At 36.4% G+C, this 20,422-nt stretch overlaps 13 protein-coding genes across 13 annotated transcripts; 5 read left to right on the top strand and 8 right to left on the bottom strand.

Moving 5' to 3' along the window:
- Positions 1-12: 12 nt before the first annotated feature.
- On the bottom strand, positions 13-2,793 carry B0P05DRAFT_505499 (P-loop containing nucleoside triphosphate hydrolase protein; the record flags this gene model as incomplete). Its single annotated transcript, XM_051575517.1, has 7 exons — positions 1,709-2,793; positions 1,532-1,668; positions 1,105-1,492; positions 993-1,036; positions 859-948; positions 252-807; positions 13-212 (listed from the first exon to the last, which is right to left on the bottom strand). Exons 1-7 carry the CDS (start codon positions 2,724-2,726, stop codon positions 13-15), a joined length of 2,433 nt encoding a protein of 810 aa, XP_051437565.1. The 5' UTR covers positions 2,727-2,793.
- A 197-nt stretch (positions 2,794-2,990) lies between these two features.
- B0P05DRAFT_530819 (uncharacterized protein) lies at positions 2,991-3,372 on the top strand. Its single transcript, XM_051576902.1, has one exon. It carries the CDS (start codon positions 3,075-3,077, stop codon positions 3,309-3,311), a length of 237 nt encoding a protein of 78 aa, XP_051437564.1. The 5' UTR covers positions 2,991-3,074; the 3' UTR covers positions 3,312-3,372.
- On the bottom strand, positions 3,373-4,100 carry B0P05DRAFT_530818 (uncharacterized protein; the record flags this gene model as incomplete). The annotated part of the gene is made up of 5 exons (XM_051576901.1): positions 3,373-3,399; positions 3,445-3,522; positions 3,569-3,606; positions 3,657-3,918; positions 3,965-4,100. The coding sequence occupies 2 exons, from the start codon at positions 4,095-4,097 to the stop codon at positions 3,755-3,757; spliced, it is 297 nt and encodes a 98-aa protein (XP_051437563.1). The 3' UTR covers positions 3,373-3,399; positions 3,445-3,522; positions 3,569-3,606; positions 3,657-3,754.
- On the bottom strand, positions 4,101-6,151 carry B0P05DRAFT_505496 (uncharacterized protein). Its single transcript, XM_051575516.1, has 2 exons — positions 5,913-6,151; positions 4,101-5,869 (listed from the first exon to the last, which is right to left on the bottom strand). The coding sequence occupies exons 1-2, from the start codon at positions 6,139-6,141 to the stop codon at positions 4,122-4,124; spliced, it is 1,977 nt and encodes a 658-aa protein (XP_051437562.1). The 5' UTR covers positions 6,142-6,151; the 3' UTR covers positions 4,101-4,121.
- Positions 6,152-6,167: 16 nt separating this feature from the next.
- B0P05DRAFT_530816 (uncharacterized protein) lies at positions 6,168-7,879 on the bottom strand. The gene is made up of 6 exons (XM_051576900.1): positions 7,658-7,879; positions 7,431-7,614; positions 7,303-7,384; positions 7,120-7,258; positions 6,464-7,075; positions 6,168-6,403 (listed from the first exon to the last, which is right to left on the bottom strand). The coding sequence occupies exons 2-6, from the start codon at positions 7,520-7,522 to the stop codon at positions 6,195-6,197; spliced, it is 1,134 nt and encodes a 377-aa protein (XP_051437561.1). The 5' UTR covers positions 7,523-7,614; positions 7,658-7,879; the 3' UTR covers positions 6,168-6,194.
- Positions 7,880-7,986: 107 nt separating this feature from the next.
- On the top strand, positions 7,987-9,597 carry B0P05DRAFT_584654 (clasp N terminal-domain-containing protein; the record flags this gene model as incomplete). The annotated part of the gene is made up of 3 exons (XM_051582375.1): positions 7,987-8,022; positions 8,067-8,264; positions 8,314-9,597. The coding sequence occupies 3 exons, from the start codon at positions 7,987-7,989 to the stop codon at positions 9,595-9,597; spliced, it is 1,518 nt and encodes a 505-aa protein (XP_051437560.1).
- Positions 9,598-9,776: 179 nt separating this feature from the next.
- Positions 9,777-10,204, top strand: B0P05DRAFT_584653 (uncharacterized protein; the record flags this gene model as incomplete). Its single annotated transcript, XM_051582374.1, has 3 exons — positions 9,777-9,830; positions 9,882-10,034; positions 10,073-10,204. The coding sequence occupies 3 exons, from the start codon at positions 9,777-9,779 to the stop codon at positions 10,202-10,204; spliced, it is 339 nt and encodes a 112-aa protein (XP_051437559.1).
- B0P05DRAFT_530807 (G-protein gamma-like domain-containing protein) lies at positions 10,202-10,569 on the bottom strand. The gene is made up of 2 exons (XM_051576899.1): positions 10,389-10,569; positions 10,202-10,348 (listed from the first exon to the last, which is right to left on the bottom strand). The coding sequence occupies exons 1-2, from the start codon at positions 10,499-10,501 to the stop codon at positions 10,234-10,236; spliced, it is 228 nt and encodes a 75-aa protein (XP_051437558.1). The 5' UTR covers positions 10,502-10,569; the 3' UTR covers positions 10,202-10,233.
- Positions 10,570-10,598: 29 nt separating this feature from the next.
- On the bottom strand, positions 10,599-12,619 carry B0P05DRAFT_530795 (serine incorporator/TMS membrane protein). The gene is made up of 8 exons (XM_051576898.1): positions 12,480-12,619; positions 12,393-12,435; positions 12,325-12,348; positions 12,172-12,279; positions 11,252-12,123; positions 11,036-11,203; positions 10,824-10,989; positions 10,599-10,775 (listed from the first exon to the last, which is right to left on the bottom strand). Exons 1-8 carry the CDS (start codon positions 12,581-12,583, stop codon positions 10,767-10,769), a joined length of 1,494 nt encoding a protein of 497 aa, XP_051437557.1. The 5' UTR covers positions 12,584-12,619; the 3' UTR covers positions 10,599-10,766.
- Positions 12,610-13,939, bottom strand: B0P05DRAFT_530786 (uncharacterized protein). Its single transcript, XM_051576897.1, has 4 exons — positions 13,372-13,939; positions 13,042-13,323; positions 12,849-13,001; positions 12,610-12,805 (listed from the first exon to the last, which is right to left on the bottom strand). Exons 1-4 carry the CDS (start codon positions 13,800-13,802, stop codon positions 12,706-12,708), a joined length of 966 nt encoding a protein of 321 aa, XP_051437556.1. The 5' UTR covers positions 13,803-13,939; the 3' UTR covers positions 12,610-12,705.
- A 140-nt stretch (positions 13,940-14,079) lies between these two features.
- B0P05DRAFT_505485 (major facilitator superfamily domain-containing protein) lies at positions 14,080-16,255 on the top strand. The gene is made up of 7 exons (XM_051575515.1): positions 14,080-14,373; positions 14,414-14,675; positions 14,728-14,794; positions 14,845-15,225; positions 15,273-15,767; positions 15,823-16,137; positions 16,188-16,255. The coding sequence occupies exons 1-7, from the start codon at positions 14,291-14,293 to the stop codon at positions 16,235-16,237; spliced, it is 1,653 nt and encodes a 550-aa protein (XP_051437555.1). The 5' UTR covers positions 14,080-14,290; the 3' UTR covers positions 16,238-16,255.
- Positions 16,256-17,238, bottom strand: B0P05DRAFT_530775 (B-cell receptor-associated protein 31-like-domain-containing protein). The gene is made up of 8 exons (XM_051576896.1): positions 17,152-17,238; positions 17,075-17,098; positions 16,957-17,016; positions 16,870-16,907; positions 16,780-16,802; positions 16,559-16,724; positions 16,438-16,513; positions 16,256-16,392 (listed from the first exon to the last, which is right to left on the bottom strand). The coding sequence occupies exons 1-8, from the start codon at positions 17,194-17,196 to the stop codon at positions 16,270-16,272; spliced, it is 555 nt and encodes a 184-aa protein (XP_051437554.1). The 5' UTR covers positions 17,197-17,238; the 3' UTR covers positions 16,256-16,269.
- Positions 17,239-18,466: 1,228 nt separating this feature from the next.
- On the top strand, positions 18,467-19,655 carry B0P05DRAFT_584647 (HSF-type DNA-binding-domain-containing protein; the record flags this gene model as incomplete). The annotated part of the gene is made up of 4 exons (XM_051582373.1): positions 18,467-18,617; positions 18,672-19,342; positions 19,393-19,528; positions 19,579-19,655. The coding sequence occupies 4 exons, from the start codon at positions 18,467-18,469 to the stop codon at positions 19,653-19,655; spliced, it is 1,035 nt and encodes a 344-aa protein (XP_051437553.1).
- Between the last annotated feature and the right edge of the window lie 767 nt (positions 19,656-20,422).

The following is a 20,422-nucleotide window of genomic DNA, read 5'->3' as shown; positions in this document are numbered from 1 at the left end:
AAACAGAAACCATCATGTAGTAGTTTTACCTGCTGCATGAATGGCTGCTTTAGGATCAATGTCGAAAGAGATCAGAGTGTCTATGACGAAAGAAGGAATATCTACCCATACACCTTCAGATTCAATCACAATAGGATCCATATACACTTCATGTGTGTCTATGATACGGCTTCTTTTATCCAATCGATAATAACCATACACCACAGTCGAGACTAACTCGTATAAGCGTATGTTGTGTTTACAGGATTTACCTTTGACTCTACCAAAACAAACAAGGTATTTTGTGGATCCTATTGGCTTGGATGATATAGTATGGAGAATGTCTATTTGAGTATGATGTCTTTGTTGTGTTGTCCAATCCGCTTGAACAAGGTGAACACAAGCATATTTCTTATTCAAGTTACATTCTTCTACAAGAAATGACTTTCCTTGATGAATAAAAATGGCTCCTTCATATAGTTCAAAAGCAACACGGCGTAATTCGATTTGTTCAAGTAGGCTACGTCGATGGTTGGTCATGTCAACCACGAAAAACAAGTCTTCCTCATGAACTGTACCACGAATACTGACAAACTGAGAAGGATAAGGACGAAAGCGAGGATCAGGACGATAGCGTTCATCACCAATGGGAGTCAAATAAGACTGACAAAGTAAAGGAAGCTGAGATCCAAAATAGAATTGATCATGGATAGCATGAATGGGTGCTTCTTCTGCTGCACATTGAACATGACTCTCAAGCAGCATAACATTCTCTAGATCAAGCATCAATGTATCGGGTTTTTTTGTAAATAAGTCACGTGGATGCTTCTAAAATAAAGGGGTTTCAGTCGATTTGCTTCTACCTAAATGCTACTTTACTGCATAATATTGGTCGAATGGATGTTGATCGCAAATCACAAGGGAGAGTGAATCTGCATTTCTTCTGCCTGCTCTGCCTGATTGTTGCCACTACATCACGTGATGAGAATCTAATACTTTTGACAAGACATTACCAAAGAAGACATGGACCAAGGTACACCAATCATCACCACAGCATCTATAGATTCAGTATGATGATTCCTTTGCTCTATACCATCATCATCATCATCTTGCCTCTATTCTTACCTAATGTCCCAATATCAATACCCAATTCAAGTGCATTGGTAGCAATAATCCCTAATAATTCACCATCAAACATGCGTTGTTCAATCCTTCTTCTCTGTTCTGGTAAATAGCCTCCACGGTAACTTGTAATTTTGTCTACCAAGTCATGCCTTTGCTTTTTGATCAAATTGTCCTTGACTTGCTTTGTCAATAACTCGCATGATTTCCTTACTTTACAGAATGCAATGGTCCTCATCTGATGTTCTATCAAGTATTCAAGTATATTGGCTCCCTCTTGAATAGCACTCTTTTGGCTTGGATTCCATACGATCCATTCTTTTTGACCGTGGGGTGCACCATCTGAATCAACCAGACAGACATGATCTAAGCCAAAGACTGCTTTCATATGCTAATCAAATCAATCCTGGTCCATCCGATAGCCATTTACCTTTTCTGGTTCAGCCAAAGTAGCACTACAACAGATAAACTGAACCTGATGATTCCCTAATTGACTACAGAGTCTCCTTAAACGACGCATGATCCATGCCATATGTGTACCAAACACATCATGATACACATGTAATTCTTATCATAAGTGGACTGTCCATTCAAGGGATTGACTTACCATCCACCACAATATATTTCAAATGCACAAGAAAATGATGCCATAATGAATGATAGGGTAAAATAGCATGATGAAGCATATCAGGGTTAGTAAAGACAACACTGGCATGTCTTCTGATATGAGTACGCTGTTGATGTTCAGTATCACCATCAAATGTAGATACCATCACATCCAAGGCAGTATAAGAAAGCATCTGAATCAAGGCACGCATTTGATCTTGTGCTAATGCTTTTGTAGGGAATAAAAACAGGGCTGTGGATGCAGGGTCTTGGATCAGTCGTTCAAGGACAGGTAATTGGTAAATGAAAGATTTGCCACTGGCTGTCTGGGTGGATACAATCACGTGATGACCATCCAATACAGCGCGAATGGCTTCTGCTTGGTGTGTATAGAGATGTATGCCTTGTTGATCCAATACATCTTGTACTTGAGGAGACAATGTGACTGTGTCATACGATGCTTCCTTATTGGGTAATGACATCTGATGATCTGAGTTTTCTAGCTGGTTGTCATAGAAATGACATGATTTGAAACCTGTCACTACTTGGCGTAACGTCTGTTGGATCTTGTTTTCTTCTTTAGGTCTCTGTTGATCTATTTGAGCCTGAATATGCTCTGTGATATTCAATTGCTTCTTTTCACAATCATCCACAAATGCTGTGAGTGCTTGAATAAACAGTGTGTTTTGTTGTTCAATCCATGTCTGTAATTTGATGCGAGATCGTGTTGTGTCTATCCATGGTTGACCAAATTCGATTTCAAATGCACCGTGGTCACTGGTATGAACATGCACAAAATGAGGCATGATCACATGAATGCCTATTAAATCATCCAATGTCAAATGAGGCATACTTTTCTGTAAATTTTCAAATGTGATGACAGTTGTCAAATGAGCCTGACAAAAGGTACAGAACACATTGAGTTGTTTAAACACTTGTAACAAATGATGGAGTGGATCAGGAAATATCTTTTGTTTCTTGCTGGTCTCCTTTTTTTCATTTTGGCGTCTTTTTGGCATCTTAAAATAAATAAAAAAAAAATCAGAGAAAAAGAAGGAGAAAATAAAATAAAAATTAGGATATCTCATTGGTTTAGACCTAAACAAAGTTAGATCACAAAAAAAAAAAAAAAAGGGAATCAAATGACCTAATTCTTTTTTTTTTTTTTTTGTTATATTTAAGGAGGAAAAATGAAAAACGTGCGATCTAAACAGAAGAAAAAGGAGACATATAAAATAAATAAGAATAATAAAAAAAAAAACGTGGCCGATATACCATGTGACACAAAAAAAAAGAGTATATAAATCATCCTTTCCCCTTTTTCCCTTTTTCTTTCTTTCTTTTTTTTTTCTTTTTATTTTACACATATGAATTCTTCCAACGCTTATTACAGTCATCGCTTTTCTATCAAGACAGATGAACAAGTACTTCAGTTATTATCTGCTGCTTGTATTGCTGAATGGGTTCAACAAAAACCAAGTGCAAATGCTATCATGACTTTGGATGATGGTGAATCTATTCATTTACCTGTATTTGCCCTTCGACGTCGAAATGCTGTTGTGGCTCCATTACCTGATGCCCGTGTGCCTTCCATTACTGCATAAACAAACAAGATACCATTTTTTTATAGACTACTTTTATTTATTTATAGACTCAAATAAAAGACTCATTCTCTTCTCTTTTTTCCTTGTCCTACATCCAGAGTGTGAATAGCATAACATAAACGTAAGATTTTACCCTCTTCTTTTTCTTTTTCTTTTTATGATCCCCATGACGGTCTTCATCATGGTCATGGTCATGCTTTCTCTTCTTTTTCTAATGCTATGTGTCAAGACCAAAAAGTAGTTATTGTACTTTATACCTTTTTCTTGTGTTTTCTTTCTCCATTATAATCGATATCTAAGATGGAAATCAGAGGTCTAGACCAACCTTAATGAATCTGTGTCTACCTGTGATAGTAGGATCCATGGTATGAGTGCCTACTGAATTATCATCTGTGCCTAATACAGAAGCATCAAACTAAACAAAATACGATAAGTCCATGATGTTATTCGCAACACGACATTACACCTGGAATAGGTCCTTCTTTTAATGAAAACGCGTCTCTGAGTGTTTCTGCATCTAATGTCTTGATGGAAGGACCTGATTCGACTGCTTGAGGATCACGTAATAAGTTGAACAGATAACCATCATAATCAATATCCAATCGACCTATAAAGAGGTTGGTGATAAGTAAATTGTGTTTTATGTCATGTACCAGGTAGATCTGAAATGTATTTAGCAAGTGAAGGATCCAGTTCGATGCCTTGATTGGCTTTGACTACTTTATTGTAGATGGGTATCAGGTTAAAATAAGAAAGTAAGTCTTGACTTCCTGTTAAATGAGTCATGAAAGAAAAAAGAAAGATAAAAATTTATTCAATAGGTGACATCGTCTGTTGTTCTTGTTCAAATGAAGCTAAAAGTGGCCCCAGCATTAAATCGACGTTTTCATAAGCTACATTACAACAAGTAGAAATCAATCGTTTATATTCTTGGTATTTCTTGGGTGGCACACGACACTGTAACTCAATCAATCGCTCTGTCTTTTGTTTCCTGGCTGCTTTTAATTGCTCCAGTTGGTCTGAAAAGAGCTTTAATTCTTGCATAGAACAAGAAGGTGAGGGAATAGAATGGTCCTGATAGAATGCCATCAATTGATGCTTTTGAAGAAACTTGAGCCAGTGTCGATACTTGTGTTCTAAGCCTGTATTGTGTTGTTCTATCTGTTCAATCAATGTCTGTGCTTCTGTAGACTGAATGGTGTCCATCACTCGCCGTGTTTCTTCAAGTCGTTTCATATGTAAATCAAGTTCGACACGCTTCTTATCCAACTGCTTTTCTCTGTTGACTAAATCGCGCTCATAACTCTCTGCAAAGTCATCAAACACTTTAGAGATTGAGGGAGTATCATGCGTCACATTCTTAAACATGGCTTCCACACGCGCACGTAATACTTCGCGTGTGTCTGATTCATTCATCATACTGCCTGTGTCTTCACTCGGTGAGGAGGATGGGATAGGAGGTGTAGGGCGAGTTACGACTGATTTCTCCATGTCTGTATAATAATCTCGGGGAGTCATGCCTTCTTCATTCACAATCTCTGTACTTGCACCAGCATCAATCAAGAGTTTGATTAACCTTCGATTGCCAATCTTGGCAGCAATCGTCAAGGCTGTATCACCATGGGTATCTTGAACATTTAGGATTGAAATCAATTCAGACTGATTATGCTTGAGTTTGTTGATCAGACATTCCATATAATACCTTGAAGCATAAATCTTGCCTTTCCAGTCTGACATGGCTGCCGTATGATGAAATACAGTCTGGTCTCGTTTATCGATATTGAAAATAGTGGTACGCAATAAATCAAGCAGACTATCAAACGTCTTCAAGTCAAAGTTATTCGTAAACAACACAGACCGCATTAAGGCTGTCTGTCCCTTGTAATTCACACGATAGATATCAGCTCCATTTTCAATCAAGAGTTTGACTGCTTTAATACGTGCCATGGCAGCAGCCCAATGAAGACTGGTATGGCCTTCATCATCAATAATCACATTGATATCCATGTCTTTAGGTGGTCGAGCAATTAAGGCTGGAATGCTTGTCTTTTCAGACATGAAATAGTTCAATAATCGTTGAGCAAATGTCTTTTCAGAATCTGGTTCAAGATGATCTTTTCTCATTTCTTCTTCTTCTTCCTCTTCCTCTTCTTCCATGTCGTTGTCTTCTTCTTCTTGTTGTTGTTGTTGTTGTTGTTCCTCTTGTGCGAATAGCTTTTCAGAGACATGTTCATCTTCAGATAATAATTCTGATTTTCTTGATTTGGGTGGTTTCTCTCTTAGACCAGAAGGTCGTGTACGAGGACGTTTGGCAGGCACATCATCTGTCGATGCATGGGTCTCGATATCCGATGTAAATTCATCTTCTAAAGGCTTCACGCGCTTCCTGACACGCGTCTCTCGTGGTTTACGTGGTTTTGCTGTGGCTGCTGTGGCATGTTTAGGTGCCAATGGAGGACTTTGATCGCCCTTGACAAATTCCAAGATGGGCGCTAATACTTTATCTACACCATAGAGTTCAGCCAGTGCTTTTCCTCGTTCATAAGGAACCCAAGTGCCTATGCTACGTGTGAGTGTATGGCCAGCATCATTCCGTCTTACCTTGGTATTTGCCATAACCACCCTGTACTTTCTCATGTTGACCAATCTGGACTTCTCTTTCCAAAATACGTGTCCGTTGAGGTTTATCAAAATCAGCCACTTTAAGAATCTGAGTCGCATTCAGATACGAGTCTGACTTTCTACGCATGACAGCAACACCTTTACATATCATTTCATAAACAGGTACACCTGAATATGTTGCTTGAAATATTTGTGAATAGTCTACCATAACAAAGAAGAAATGCGCATGAGATGTGTTTTAAACAGCGAAGCCCTTTTTATTTAAAATAACAAGTCATCTAAACTATTAGCGGTTGGTTTCTTGGGTGCAGAATTCCAGTTGTCCCAATTGGCGTTTTGTTTTAGTGCATTCATGGAAGGACCTTGTGTAGGTTGAGTGGGTTTAGGTTGTGTTGAACCTAATGAATCTAAGCTAATGAGATTTGATGCTTGAGACCAGATGCCATTCATAGGTGTTTGTTGTTGTTGTTGAGGTTGTTGTTGTTGTTGTTGTTGTTGTTGTTGAGGTTGTTGTTGAGGTTGTTGTTGTTGAGGTTGTTGTTGTTGAAGTGTATCAAAAGAAAACCCTTGAGAAAGAACAAGGTTTTGTTGTTGAGGAGTGGATGTAAAAGTATCTTCGTCTCCTAAAAGATCAAAGATATCATTGGACTTCTTGGGTACCTTTGTAGTACTAGCAACAGTAGTAGTAGTAGTAGTAGTATTAGCGGCAGGAGGTGCACTTTGGAAATCATCAAAATCATCCAAGTTATCATCTCCAGCAGCAAAATCTCCCCAATCATCATCATGGTTCGATTTTGTATGAGTAACAGGTTCATCAAAATCAAACAAGTTTAACTCTTTGGCTGTCTTGGGTTGCTTTTCTTCTTGAACAGGACTAGATTCAGTATCATTATAATGATTAGGCTCATCATAAGTATCATAACGATTGGATCTGTCTTCGTCATAACGATCAGAATCATCATAAGATCCACTGCCAAATCCTTCATAGCGTCCTCCCATACTAGAAGATGATGAATACATCATGCCTCCATCTGAACCAACACCTGTATACTTGTTGCGGTTCTTTTTAGCCTTTTTGCGCTCCGCCTTGATCATGTCCACATCATTCAACAACTCAGCCAGTTCCTTAGCACGGTTACGTACTAGTCAAGGTGAATAGCCATCACTAAATACACAGCTCACTTACCATTGATACCTTGGTCTTTTCCTTTTTCATCAACATAATGAAAGTTCTTCATCATCTTGATCATGGAAATGTGGGATCGAGCATCATCCACAACACGTTCAGAACCGTTCTTGACAAGATATTCCAAAAGGACAAGAGACTAACCAGATGTCAATACAAAGCAAAAGATGAAGGATACATTACTTTATATATTTGTCGCCATTGTCTAGCCTCTTTCTCTGTGAATCGCTTATAGATAGTAGGCATGATTTCATTAAAGTATTGACTATGATTGTGAGTGAACAAACCATAGAGCATAGCATCATACATACTAGTTAAAAGTGCCTTGTGCAATCTCTTGCATCAATGTACTTGAAGCACCCCAGGCTTCATTGTTGGTGGCCTCATGGACCTTGGCTTCCATTTCTGTATAGTTTAGAACAACATTCTTTCTAGATGAAACAGTGAGTGTTTATACATTCTATGGACATCTGCATACACTTTATTGATGACATCCTAATCAACATGAGTTTCCTATTTTCTTACATGTTATACGTACTCTGACTTCCCATAATTCAGGGATTTGAAAGTTGATATTTGAAAAACTATTCATGATAAAGAAAGAGAAATTAAATAAACGATATCAAGAATGTTATTTTAGGCAACACAAAAAATAATAACAAAGTTGTTATGGAAACCAAAATTTAGGCAAAAAAAGGAAACTGTTGATGGTAGACTTGACAACAAGTTGGTATACTTCTTTATAGTATGTGACGTACAATTTTTTTTTATTGGGTTGTGTACCTGTTCTGTTTCTTTAGAAAATTATCTCCTTTTTTTTTTCTTTTCTTTATACCATTATTCTATTTATCTATAGATCCCTTTACGATGCCTCTTCCTGTTTACCCTAAAAAGACAATACACGTAAGTTAAGTATTGATCAAGCCATCTTATAAAACAAAAAATAGATCACATCTGAAATCCAGTTTGAAAAAGAAATAAAACGCATCACAGATCTGTTTAAAAAGAAAGAATCTGAAGAGACTTGGGAACAATTTAAGCATGCTTTAAACAACCTAAGTCAATGGATCACACAAGACAATATACACCACTATGCTACATTTGAACAATCAATAAAGGATCTCAAGTTACCCATTATTCAATCAGTAAGCTTTATTATTATTATTATTATTATTATTTACTTATACTCTGTAGCTTGCTTCTCCTCGTACTATTTTATCAGCAGCTGCTTCAGAACTCTTAAAGATAACCGCACAAGCCATGAAATCAAGTTTTGCCACCAAGTTAAATCCAACTTTTGTACAAGCCATTATCAAACAATTCGGTAGCACGAACAAAGTCCATACAACACGTGTCCTGAACGACTACAAAGAAATTATTCAAGCCTCTAAACTACCTAAATGCATTCCACTCTTTACTGAGTACCTCACTAACAAAGACAAACATAAAAACAATACGCATTTACGTGCCTGTCTTTGTGAATGTCTGTTGGTCTTGATCCAAGTCAATTCTGTAGATCATTTAATCAAATTTCAAGTCGATATTGAGAAATCAATTCGTGTGGCTTCTGTTGATTCCAGTGCTCAAGTGAGACTCGCTATTCGTGCTTGTTATGCTGCTTATGCTGAACAGTTGCCTGAACAATCAAATCAGTTTAAAGAGAGTTTATCTGAAATTGAACGAAAGCATTTGGATGTATCGCCTGTGCCACGTAAATCATCTTCTTCCAGTTCACTTCCTGGACATAAGAAAACAAAGGAAACAAAACGACCTGTCTTGGTGCGATCCAGATCAAGTGTACCACTCATGGCACGAAAGCTATCTAGTTCCACTTTGAAAGAACAGCCAAAGAAGAGGGACCAGCTCGAAAAGAAAGAGCAATCCGAAAATAAAGCTCAACCCGAGAATAAAGCTCAACCCGAGAATAAAGCTCAACCCGAAAATAAAGAACAGCTAGAGAATAAAGAACAGCTAGAGAAGAAAGATCAAGAACAAACAAAAGAATCCACTGTTCAAGCATTAAAAGTACCTGATACCAATTTAGAATTAAGACAAGACATACCTATACCTTCAGTCGAGAAGAAATCTAAAAAAGTAACTATTGTCACAACAGGCATGAAACGACGCTATGTCTCTCTGCCTGCACCTAATAAAAAGACAAAAGCACTTCCTCCCATGTCTACAGCACTTAAATCCAGATCTTCTTTACCAGCAAGAACATTATCACCACATCCTTCTATCTCGTCTTCTTCACAGCTCAAGAAATTACAGTCTATCACTAATGTTGTTATAGAGAATCCTAGAAAAAGAAGCTTGGATCAAACTCAATCTACCAGTGAGCCCCTAAGCGAACCCAAGAAACTTAAGCCAAAGGAACCGACTTTATTACATCGTTTTGGTAACCGACAATTTGCCCCTAAACCTCTATTTACAAAACGAAGCCATTTACTGAAATTAAAAAAAGCAAATCATCAATAAATGTACTTTAAAGGAGATTATGCAAAATGACTTGCTCATGCCAATAACTGATTTAATTTACCGCTTCTCATTTTATGACTCGTTTTTTTCTTCTTTTTGTTGCATTGAGTGTGGTTCCTGTGTGTAGGGATTTCAGGCTGGGTTTATGTTTGTCCTTGTTTTCCCCCTTGTTGAAAATTATGTCTAGAAGCTTACAAGTATATCGCAATCTTTTAAGAGAATTCAATACTCAAGTAAAGTAGAGATCATTATTCGATCGTGTCTGTATTGATCTACCTGAATAGTATACTAAAAAGGCCAACAATCCTGTCTTTGCTAATGAACTCAAGTCGATTTATCGTAAAAATCAACATGTGACAGATCCCACCAAGATTGCTGCTTTGAATAACAATGCAGAAAATGTTTTGACTTTTTTAACAAGTTCTAGAAAACACAAGGTAATTGCAAATTGATGGACCATGTCTAACATTGTCAGGAATTGCGTGAGATCTACTCTGCCATTGTACTCGAACAGAAAAAGAAGATTGAACTCTCAGCTAATCGTGTAGGCTTGAACTTGCCTAAAGAATATGATCCCAAGCATCCTGAACCTTTGACTCGTGAATAATAATAATAATAATAAAAGGGCATTTATTTTTACATGACAATACAACCACATCCAGCTGTTGGTTCTGCAAATGGATCAGGACTTCGATTTCCCCAGACAGAAGGGACCATAAAATCTTGTGTGGATTGACAATATTCAATCATGCTGTGAATGTTAATTTAGGCAGACAAAAGATAAGACTTACGATCGACTTGCTTCTGATACTGGAATACGTGAAATTTCAAGCTGTTCTTTTAATTTTTCATTCAGTTCTAGTAATTTGCGAAGTTTGGCTTCTGCAATAGCTTGTTTTGGCATACTAATAAAGAAAAAGAAAAAGAGAGAAAGAGAAAAAATATGATTGTGGTATTTAAGGAGTCATGATTTAGGAGCAATATATAAAGAAAAAAAAAGGGGGGAGGGTAATCCGGTTTGAGTGTAGTCAAAACATAGTAATTGGAGATAAATTAGGCAATTTGTAGAACATTTTAAACAAGCGCATGGATAAGAATTGACATCATAAATGGTAAGACAAACACTTTTGCCTCCCTTAAATACTTTATTTTGATATACACAACAAGGCTTAATAATTCTAAAGAAAATAAATAAATACACTATAGACATAGTCCTATCATCTTACTTCAAAACGATCAGGCATCAACACAGGTGCAACTAAAGACCAAATATAGATAAGATGGCAAATCCAACCAGACACAATTTTGACCCAAACAGCAGTATAACTCTGACCAATTCTTACAAGATCACCACCATCATGTCCTCCTTCGTTATTGAATTGAATTGTATTCCTATGCCTAGTATAAATAATAGCATTGTAGAGTATGGTTACTTTACCAATTTGTCAACACCATAGACACATACATGGCTGCAATTGCAAATACAAAATGAAAGAAGGAATAATTATAGACTGAACCAAATCTTTCATCATCTTTGTCATCAACTAAACCCATATCCTCATCATCGTCATCATCATCTTCATACAAGACAGACCGAGGTAAAGCACTTAATGATCATGTCAGCATAAATACACACACACACACACACACTTACCCAGCTTCTACAGCAGCAATCAAATGCTCCCGTGCATTTCCTTGAGCACTCATACGCTTAGCACCTGCTTCTACTTGATTGGGCATTAATGGAACAGCACTCGACGTATCCAATGGCTCATAGTTGGATAGTCTTGGCCTACCTGAAGACTTGCTACTGATAAAAGCACCGTCTTGAGTAGCAGCACGACTGGTGGAATAGGCAACAGCCAAGAAAGTAAAGATAGCACCCAATACAATTGATGTCGTTTGGGGGCCCATGGATTTGCGTAGAGGGTTACATTCTTTGTCATTGGGTTCATTAGCCACAGCAGACAAGACAAGATAAGTACAATAGATCACCACAATAGAGGCCTGTGAGAGTCCAGAGCGAGAATTGCCTTCTTGAATACGAGGCGAAATACACAACAAGGTCACAAACACACACAAGATCAAGTTCAATGTCACAAAGAACTGGTTGAGAGAACACCCGTTGGTTGCAAAGAAACCATACATGATACCTGTGAGTGTGACAGCACCTGCAAACATCAACAGGGTGCCTATCATCAGAATATTACGCCACAGTGTTGAATCATACATTTCATAGTTCTCAATACACCGTTCGGTCCAACTATGAGCAAAATCCACCAGTAAGACCAGACCAAACAAAATAAAGACAGCAGCACCAAACAAGGCAAAGTAATTACCCCAGACCATAAAGAAGCCACTAGGGATAAAGAACGAAATCACAAGCAAGAGAATCCATGCCAAGATTTTAGGTCCCCACCAACCATTCTGAATAGCTGCTCTCTTTTGTCGACTATCATGCACACCTATTAATAAACAACCCAAAATAGCATGAAATAAGACAAGAGCAAAAGAAACTCGGTGAACCTATATAGGATCAATAACATCTCTTTTGAGAATAATAGAAATACTTGCACCAATTACACCATAACAACTGCCTTCTGCACAGTCAAATTTCATGTAGTCCAGTGTCAAGTGTTCTAGTTTTTTTATAGCCCAGTTGGATAACATGAGCCAAGCAAGCTATGATTGCGTTAGTTTTTCTTTCTTTAGGTCCAATCTACTTGCAATCGAGTTGAATAAGAATATAATCTACAAGCAATGTGAGTGATTTTCAAGCAACATGAATTACTTACAGCATAACCGATACGAGTTGCAATGGAGTTGTTACAATTACAACTATGGAGTCATAAGTCATTGTTGTCTTGTTTATTCTTGTCTACCTTTTAAACGCTAATGAACAAGCTGCTGCTGAAAAGCAGCCTGTCACCCAAGTACCTACTGTTGATAAAGCAGGTAATGCAACACAACTAAGAGCTGCTCCCATAATATGATAAACAAGTGAGAAAATACAAAAAAAAAAAAAAAAAAGATATTCCGAAACTGTATGTTTTTTTTTAATAAAGTGTAAGTCTAACAAAAATAAAGAGGGGAGGGGGATATCTTCTATTATGAGTTCCAAGGTAAAAGACCAGAATAAACAGCATTGTTTGAAGGACAATAGTTTAAAAGAGGTGCCAAGATAGGACATGAAGTTGCATAAGCATGTCTATTCTTATGTTGGCATAAAATCAATATGGATTGAAACTTACCTTCTTCTATAAGGATTTCGATACATTTTCTTTTGTCTAAGTGAACCATGACAACCATATAAATCCTTTTCAAATGGCTGGACAGAATTGACTAATTCACCTTTCTCTCGAGAAGGATCTTGTTCTGGTGGATCAATACCCACATATTGAAATCTAGAATAATTAAATACAAATCAACACACATCTAACTTACTGTTGAGAAGGATAGCCAATAGCCATTCGATGAATGTTCTCAAATCGATGTCGTTTGAATTCAAATCCTACCACTGTGATTTTAGTAGGATAATTACCCGTCATTTCAGAAAAACGACATATAGAAAACAATAGATTCTCATGCGAATCTCGGGCATATTCTTCTGTAATCATACGTCCACGTAAATCCTGATCCTCTTCATCCTCATCCAATAAGAGTTGAGCAATATGCCAATAAGCAAATGCTTCAGATCGAGGTCCTGCATGAGGACGCGTTTCACCACTAGAAAGTATCACTAAGAAATATATATCGGTTTTCTATGGTATTTACCCTGAAAAGATCAAGACAGATTTAGGATCTTGTCTCAATATATCTATGCCCTTTTGTATATGCTGAATAAACGTATTGACCTGTCCACCTTGTTGATAAGGTTCTAATATCCAATTTTCATCCTGCCTAATATCCGCCAACTGATTGGGTCCAACATAGATGGCATGTCCAGCAACAATAATAGCATGATGATCATCTGTTAAAGGAACAGGCGGTAAAGGATCGAGTGTATTGATAGGCATCACATGGTGATTGTGCTGAATGATGTTTAAAACTAAACTAAAGAATAAGATGGTCGACAAGATGAATATAGGTAGTTGTCTCTTGTTGAGTCTTTTTAAAAAGTTATTTTGTGTCTGTACATTGGTAAAAGAGGTAGTGTCGATATGTAGAGGTAAAATAGTCCTACTGTTTTTCTTTGGATTATTCATAGTCAAGGAAAAAAAAGAGAAAGGGCTGTAGAATAAGGCACACTAAAGGCTTTAAACTCAGTATACGATAAAGAATACAAGAAGTTTATTTTACTTTAGAAAGAATACCATGTATTATATGTGAAAGCAGATATGCTTAATTGGTTTTGTAATTAGTCTTTCTCTCTCTCTCTTTTATTACTTATTTATTATACAGATCTGTTATCTGATTATGTAGTCTTTTTTTTTTTTTTTTTTTTTTTTTTTTTTTTTTTTTTTTTACTTAAATCAGATATAAACGATGTGTTCTTTTTTTTTATCATCTTCATCTTCTTATCTACTTTACAAAATAACCAATCATCTTATTTGTTTGTTGCTTTATTCGGAATCACTTTTACTACAGAGTTATCAGTAAAGAACTTTGTTATTGACGTGTAACCTTTGATATCAAGCTATATATAAAGCAGGAATTTTTTTTTTTGAACAATTTCTCCTTTTTTATCCATTTAATGCAACTATCAAAGGGAGCTACGATTGCTCAAGCCTCAAAATCTGTTATGACAAGGACAGAACATAGGGTTATGTTAATAGGGTAAATCACTTTTGGTCTCTTTAGATTGACTTAGGAATAGTTTATTACTTGTGTCGTGGGGGACAACATGGGAGAAGAGTCTTGTGGTTGCCTTGACACCTACTGTCACAAGTGTTTTCCAATCTAACAATATATCGGGTGTCCTTACAACCGTCTTATCCATCTTACAAACTGCGCTTCAACCTATGTATTCGAAGCTTTCGGATATGACTGGTCGTGCTCAAGCCTTTACTATCTCCATTGTGTTTTTTGTTCTTTCTTTTGTTATTATGGCTTGTGCTCATGATTATAATACCTTGATTGTAAGAAAGAGATGCTTGCATAGATGTGTATAAAATAACAAATCATGGTTAGGGAGGTCAAGTTGTTTATGCTTTTGGTTTTTCAGGCACTTATATCTTGGGACCCATTTTAATTGGAGGCAAGAAAAAAAAAAGAGACAGAAACCCATATTTCTAACCAAATAGATAGACATGACAGATATTGTCGATCGATCCATGTTTCTAGCCTTGTATAACTTTCCTACGATCATTAATTTGTTTGTACCAAGTGCTGTTGCTCAGAAAATCATTGATAGTGGTCAATGGCGATGGGGTTATGGACATATTACACTTGTCATGACAATCACAAGTGCACCACTTATGTTTATCTTGTGGCATACACAGTACAAAGCTCAAAAAGCAGGTCTTATTACTGTTAAAAAAAGTCCATTAGCCCATCTCTCCTTTTGGCATCAATGTCAATGGATAATGCAGCAAGTTGATATGATTGGCAGTGTACTTCTGATGACTGCCATGTTTCTTGTTCTTTTGCCTTTAAATCTCTATACCAAATGGGGAGGATGGACATCAGGTAAGCCTGCGTGTGCTGTTGATGATGGATATTGAATTCTGTTATAGCAACAACACTGGGTCTAATTGTAGCAGGTAGCATCGCATGTGTCTTGTTTATGATTTGGGAATGGAAATTAGCACCTAAACCCATTATTCCATTGAATCATTGGGAATCCAAGAACCCTATCTGGGCTGTCTTGACCATTTTTCTGGTCTATATTATTAACAACATGATGGATTTTCAATATTTCTTGACTTATTTACAAGTAACACGTAGAGTCACTTCACAAACAGCCACTTATCTAGAGAGAGGATTTAATGTAACTTATGTTTGCTTACCCTTATTAATTGGCTATCTGATGAAAAGAACACGTCAATGGCGCCCTTTTGTCTGGATTGGTGTGTCTGCTGCTGTCCTTGGTCCTGGATTGATGATCAAAGCACGTAATTCTCATTCACCTGATGTGTTTATTGTGATTTCTCAAGTGGTGTATGGTGTTGCTTGTGCATTTTGCAATTACCCTTTATTAGTAGGCATCCAAGGCTCAGTGCCACCCAATGGTACGCATAAACCCGCTCTTTTTTGCTATGTTCAAATCAATCACACTCTTGCTAGATGTTGCTATTGCCATCACATTGTTTGAAGTAGGTGCCTCTGTTGCAGGTAGTGTGGGTACAACTATTGCTAATGCTGCATGGAATGCCATCATGCCTGGTCTTTTTGTGAAATATGTACATGGTAACTATGAGTATACAAAGATTGTTTCAAGCATCAGTTATGCGCTTGCTTTACCTGAAGATCAATACCAAGGTGTTGTTTTGGCTTACGATGATGCCATGCGGTTACTTTGTATTATTGCTACTTGTGTTGGTGCCCTCGGTTTCTTGGCATCCATTCCTCTGAAAGGATACATGTTGTATGAACAAGAAGGTTAGTTTCTATTTTTGTAAGAATGGAGCATTCATATATATATGATTTAGATAAAGAAGAAGGGATTATTGAAGGAACAGATATATCTTTGGATAAATAAAACAATCCATTAAGAGGTTTTATTTACAAAAATTAAATGGTCTTTTTATCTTCATGCTTTGGTTTTTCAGCAGGGACAAGCTTGGTGACCTTAGTGTCAATGGGTTCAGTATCCATTTCCCTTGTAGCTTTTCTTACAGCAGGATCAGTGGAGACCTTTTCTTTGGTTAATAAACCATATACACAAAAAGTTTTACTTACAGATCCTTCTAATTGAATATATTGATCTTCCAATTGAATGTAATCCAATGACATATTCTTGATTTTGTTGAGAATACTATACCACTAATGAGCATGATACTTAACTATGTCTTACACTTACAGTAATAACAAGATAGTGAAACCAGTAAGATACAAGTTACGTTGAGCATAAAACTTCTTTGCAGCTTGACCAACTTGTGCTCTAAAATCAGTATTACCAGCAGGAGGAATACCGTTCTCTTCTTCGCTTACGACATCATAGAATGCTCGAAGTGTATTGACGGCATCTAAAATAACCAAATTAATATGCCATCACATCATGATGCAATAATTTTTTTTTACCGAGGAATAAAACAAAAATAAACCTAAAGACGTGTGTTTAATCAAACAGCATTCTCATCTCCCCTCCTCACTCTTTTTCTCTATACTTACACAAACACGATTCTCATTACGTATTGAGCATGGGCCACCTTAAGCATAATATTAGTTTAGGTTAACAGATAGTTTGATTTTTTTTACCATAGGTGAAGTAGCAAGCCAACGGAAAACAGGCTTTTGCCAACGCGTTGGTATAGGTAACTGTTTTATGAAAAGATCAGTATAAATCTCCTTTTTCTGCAGGTGTTTATTTGTTTACCAAGAACAAGAAGAATATAAAAATCTATAGTTCGGTAAATACAATATGTTTTCATGCATGATTTTCTCCACATTTACCTCAACAGCCAAAATGGCAAATACAATACTATAATAAAGTGTCATGTTTGAATATTAAAAAAAAGTAATAAAAGAACATAAAAAAAACCTCTCTTTATATACTGGATTTATGCTACTGTGTCTTATTTTACGTCATTCTGAGGCCACAGTTAATCCCAAAAAGGTATATTTGTGCTTCATCAATGATACGGGGTTTAGAGCTTTTTGGAAGTCATTATGAAACGTGCATTAGCTTTAGCCATCTCCATTACTTACAAACTATATCAAGTAAATGTATATCAATCAACCATCATTGGTTAGTAAGGTACTTGTTTTCTCTTTTTCAATTATCCTATTTCTTAGATGTTGCATCAATGCATTACATGTCAATGACAGCTTGAACCATTTTATCATTTGCTAAAAAAGAATATTTTATCAATAACAATCACGTCTTTTTTTTTTTCTTTTTAGTAAAGTGTATTGCGCTCTAACGCTATTCTTTTTTTTTTTTTTTTTTTATCAACAAAAAATGTTTCATGAAACATAATTTTTTGTTTGTATAGATTCAACCGACCAAATTGTTTTCGATTCGACACTCTCTCCCTGGTATCCATTAAAGTTTAAATAGCTTAATATATTCATATAAGAGATCCATCAAGTTCTATCGACCTTGTAATATTTTTCTTAGTTCTGTTTCGTTTGCCTTGATTTACAGGCTTTCAAACTCCCCTGCATGATATGCAAAAGTCAATCCTTAACTTTATGAATTCCGTCATTCTTTGAAATAAAGATTATGTGCAAAAGCCACAATCCGTACATCTAATATCATTCTTCACAAACACAAACAACAATGTTTGCTGTATAATCGACATTAATATAAGGGAAACATGATCGCTACAATACAAACACGTAAATTCAACCGAAATCGAAATTTTCCTTCTTAGCCATGCACCCAGCGCGTAGTTATACAAAGAAAGGTTGACAAGCAATCAATCTTCTCGTTTGACTACAGTCACAACCGTATGAGCAGGTACAAATTTTGCGCAAAAGAATATGCATTTTCTTTCTCTCTCTTTTAGCAACTTAGTTAATAGCATATTTTCTTTTTTTTCTTTTTCTTTTTCTTTTTGCTCATTTCTTTGGCAAAAGAAAAAAAGAAAATGTCATATCGGAAACAAAGTGTGCAGTCTGGCAAAAAACCTCAAAGTAAACACGGATTTGTAGAACGGTTCTTTAGAGTGACGCCTACTCGTAATGCAGCTTTTATTTCAAAATTATATACGTGAGTAACTTCAACCCTTATGACACATCACTAAACACTTTTATTGAATACAGTATGGTAGATGACGAAAGTACAAAAGACCTGATTACCTGGACTGGCAATGGTGATCAGTTTACCGTCTTTAATAATACAGAATTCTCTCGGGTAGTTCTTCCGCGCTACTTTAAGCATTGTAATTGGTCTAGCTTTGTCAGACAACTGAACAGTAAGTTGATTTCTTTTCATAAAGTTTCTTATCTCTTTTTTTTAAACAAAAAAGTGTACGATTTTCACAAGATCACCGATAATAATGAAGCCAACGCAACAAACGATGAAGAAATAAGTGAAGTCGATAACCAAGCTCAACGTTGGGACTTTAAACATCCTTGGTTCAACAAATCAAACATTGATTCACTACATAAAATCAGAAGGAAACCACCTAGAAATCGATTGATTCCACAAATACGTTATTCCAAGGCTATGGAGATGTTGCCTAACGGTAGTTCAGACCCCGAGCAAGACACTGCATCTTCACCTGAAGAAGCTCATTTTAGTTTGAGTTATATTGAGGATTCTCCACCCAGAGGTACAAATACACTTGCGAACACAAATGTGAATATGAATACACCCGTCGGTACAAGTGCTCTTGTTGGTATGAATGTACCCATTGGTATGAATGCATCAGTTGGTATAGCTACGCACGTTGGCATGGCTACGCCCATTAACACGAATACACCCGCTGGCATGAACAGACCCGTTGGGATCAATAGACCCATTGACACGTCGATTCAATCAATCTATAAACCACCTCGATTAGCAACTCCTCCTTCATCAAGTCAACAGGAAGCATTAAGTTATTTAAAAAGTACAGCAGGAAGTCTTGAACAAAAACTAGATCAAACATCGAATGAAGTCCATTGTCTAAAAAGGACAGTTCTCGCTCAACAGAAGGTAAGCAAAAATTATCACACAACATGCCATTCAATCGACATCACTCGTAGATGCTGGAAGAATTACTCTGTACTGTGGAATATTTAAAGACACAACAATTGACAGTGGACGGTATGTTTGAGAACAAAACCGATACTCAACAACTTGATGGCAGCGAAAGAAGAAAACCAAGGAAAATACATGAATGTAAGGCTCCAATATCCAAAAGACTACATGACTAAATTTGATGTCTATAGTGCTTGGTAACTCTGAATCTCAAACTATGAATGGGGCTCAGAGTCAACATGGAAACAATGAACATTCGAAGGAATAAGATGCTTTAAGAAAAGTTAAAGAGGAAGTTCATTGCTATAGAGCAATAGCTTAAACGTCAAATTTGTTGTACGAGCCCCTTTTTATCTTTTTTTAAAGCATCTTATTTTTTCTTCTTCTTCCAAAGCGAAGGGGAAAATTTGAGGGGTTATGGAACTATAAAACAACATTTTTAATACGTTTGGACTAGTCTGGATTATGAAGCATTTATACGCGGTATTTTCTGCTAATGCAGCCAAGTAAGTCAACACAATTTATCATATTAAATGCTTACTTTTTGTTTAACTATTTGATATACTTTCTCTTTTTTCTAATTCAAAAAGAGGCATTTATTTATGTCTTATTCAATTCGCATGACTCAATATTTATTTGTGTCTTGCTCGATTTAAGTAACTAAAATAAAGTTTATCTTGGGAACAATGACTATCTATGAGGCATTGTATTTTGATATGTACAAAATACAAACTTACACACAGGTAAAATGACGATTTTTTGATTTTTCCAAAACTTGCTATATTTTTGCATAAATATGTTCATTTATATATGCTTAAACACAAGAAACTCAAAAAAAAAGGGAACTGGAAAGTAGAAATGATGGTTTGTTTTGAAAAACACTTGCGCCTGCAGCGGGCTGATAATACACTTTTGGTGCTATTACGCTTATCAATTTTGTTCAAAAATGAGTTGTTAAACTAAGATCGTATAATAAGTTTACTATTCAAAAAACGCATAAATTGAGGACCAAAAGCATATTAGGTGTGTGCCAAA

The sequence above is a fragment of the Gilbertella persicaria genome (genome assembly GCF_025201335.1).
Source record: "Gilbertella persicaria strain CBS 190.32 chromosome Unknown B0P05scaffold_8, whole genome shotgun sequence".
In the NCBI taxonomy this organism is placed as follows: Eukaryota; Fungi; Mucoromycota; class Mucoromycetes; order Mucorales; family Choanephoraceae; genus Gilbertella; species Gilbertella persicaria.
Note: the sequence above shows the minus strand (reverse complement) of the source record. Positions and strands in the feature narration are given on the sequence as shown.

What these genes read in the sequence shown, in the direction of transcription:
- B0P05DRAFT_530816 (XM_051576900.1), bottom strand. Translation starts at nt 7,522, where the DNA reads ATGGAAGCCAAGGTCCATGAGGCCACCAACAATGAAGCCTGGGGTGCT. An exon ending in AATGGCGACAAATATATAAA is followed by an intron (nt 7,259 to 7,302) that starts GTAATGTATCCT and finishes ACATCTGGTTAG; the next exon opens with TCTCTTGTCCTTTTGGAATA. An exon ending in AAAAGACCAAGGTATCAATG is followed by an intron (nt 7,076 to 7,119) that starts GTAAGTGAGCTG and finishes CACCTTGACTAG; the next exon opens with TACGTAACCGTGCTAAGGAA.
- B0P05DRAFT_530807 (XM_051576899.1), bottom strand. Translation starts at nt 10,501, where the DNA reads ATGCCAAAACAAGCTATTGCAGAAGCCAAACTTCGCAAATTACTAGAA. An exon ending in GTATCAGAAGCAAGTCGATC is followed by an intron (nt 10,349 to 10,388) that starts GTAAGTCTTATC and finishes TAACATTCACAG; the next exon opens with CATGATTGAATATTGTCAAT.
- B0P05DRAFT_505485 (XM_051575515.1), top strand. Translation starts at nt 14,291, where the DNA reads ATGCAACTATCAAAGGGAGCTACGATTGCTCAAGCCTCAAAATCTGTT. An exon ending in ATGGGGAGGATGGACATCAG is followed by an intron (nt 15,226 to 15,272) that starts GTAAGCCTGCGT and finishes ATTCTGTTATAG; the next exon opens with CAACAACACTGGGTCTAATT. An exon ending in CATGTTGTATGAACAAGAAG is followed by an intron (nt 16,138 to 16,187) that starts GTTAGTTTCTAT and finishes TATATGATTTAG; the next exon opens with ATAAAGAAGAAGGGATTATT.
- B0P05DRAFT_530775 (XM_051576896.1), bottom strand. Translation starts at nt 17,196, where the DNA reads ATGACACTTTATTATAGTATTGTATTTGCCATTTTGGCTGTTGAG. An exon ending in TTGCCATTTTGGCTGTTGAG is followed by an intron (nt 17,099 to 17,151) that starts GTAAATGTGGAG and finishes ACCGAACTATAG; the next exon opens with ATTTTTATATTCTTCTTGTT. An exon ending in GTAATGAGAATCGTGTTTGT is followed by an intron (nt 16,803 to 16,869) that starts GTAAGTATAGAG and finishes ACACGTCTTTAG; the next exon opens with GTTTATTTTTGTTTTATTCC.
- B0P05DRAFT_530795 (XM_051576898.1), bottom strand. Translation starts at nt 12,583, where the DNA reads ATGGGAGCAGCTCTTAGTTGTGTTGCATTACCTGCTTTATCAACAGTA. An exon ending in TGTTCATTAGCGTTTAAAAG is followed by an intron (nt 12,436 to 12,479) that starts GTAGACAAGAAT and finishes ATGACTCCATAG; the next exon opens with TTGTAATTGTAACAACTCCA. An exon ending in ATTGCTGCTGTAGAAGCTGG is followed by an intron (nt 11,204 to 11,251) that starts GTAAGTGTGTGT and finishes ATGATCATTAAG; the next exon opens with TGCTTTACCTCGGTCTGTCT.
- B0P05DRAFT_505496 (XM_051575516.1), bottom strand. Translation starts at nt 6,141, where the DNA reads ATGGTAGACTATTCACAAATATTTCAAGCAACATATTCAGGTGTACCT. An exon ending in TGGTTATGGCAAATACCAAG is followed by an intron (nt 5,870 to 5,912) that starts GTAAGACGGAAT and finishes CACGTAGCATAG; the next exon opens with GCACTTGGGTTCCTTATGAA.
- B0P05DRAFT_530819 (XM_051576902.1), top strand. Translation starts at nt 3,075, where the DNA reads ATGAATTCTTCCAACGCTTATTACAGTCATCGCTTTTCTATCAAGACA.
- B0P05DRAFT_530786 (XM_051576897.1), bottom strand. Translation starts at nt 13,802, where the DNA reads ATGAATAATCCAAAGAAAAACAGTAGGACTATTTTACCTCTACATATC. An exon ending in TCTGTCTTGATCTTTTCAGG is followed by an intron (nt 13,324 to 13,371) that starts GTAAATACCATA and finishes GATACTTTCTAG; the next exon opens with TGGTGAAACGCGTCCTCATG. An exon ending in ATTGGCTATCCTTCTCAACA is followed by an intron (nt 13,002 to 13,041) that starts GTAAGTTAGATG and finishes TAATTATTCTAG; the next exon opens with ATTTCAATATGTGGGTATTG.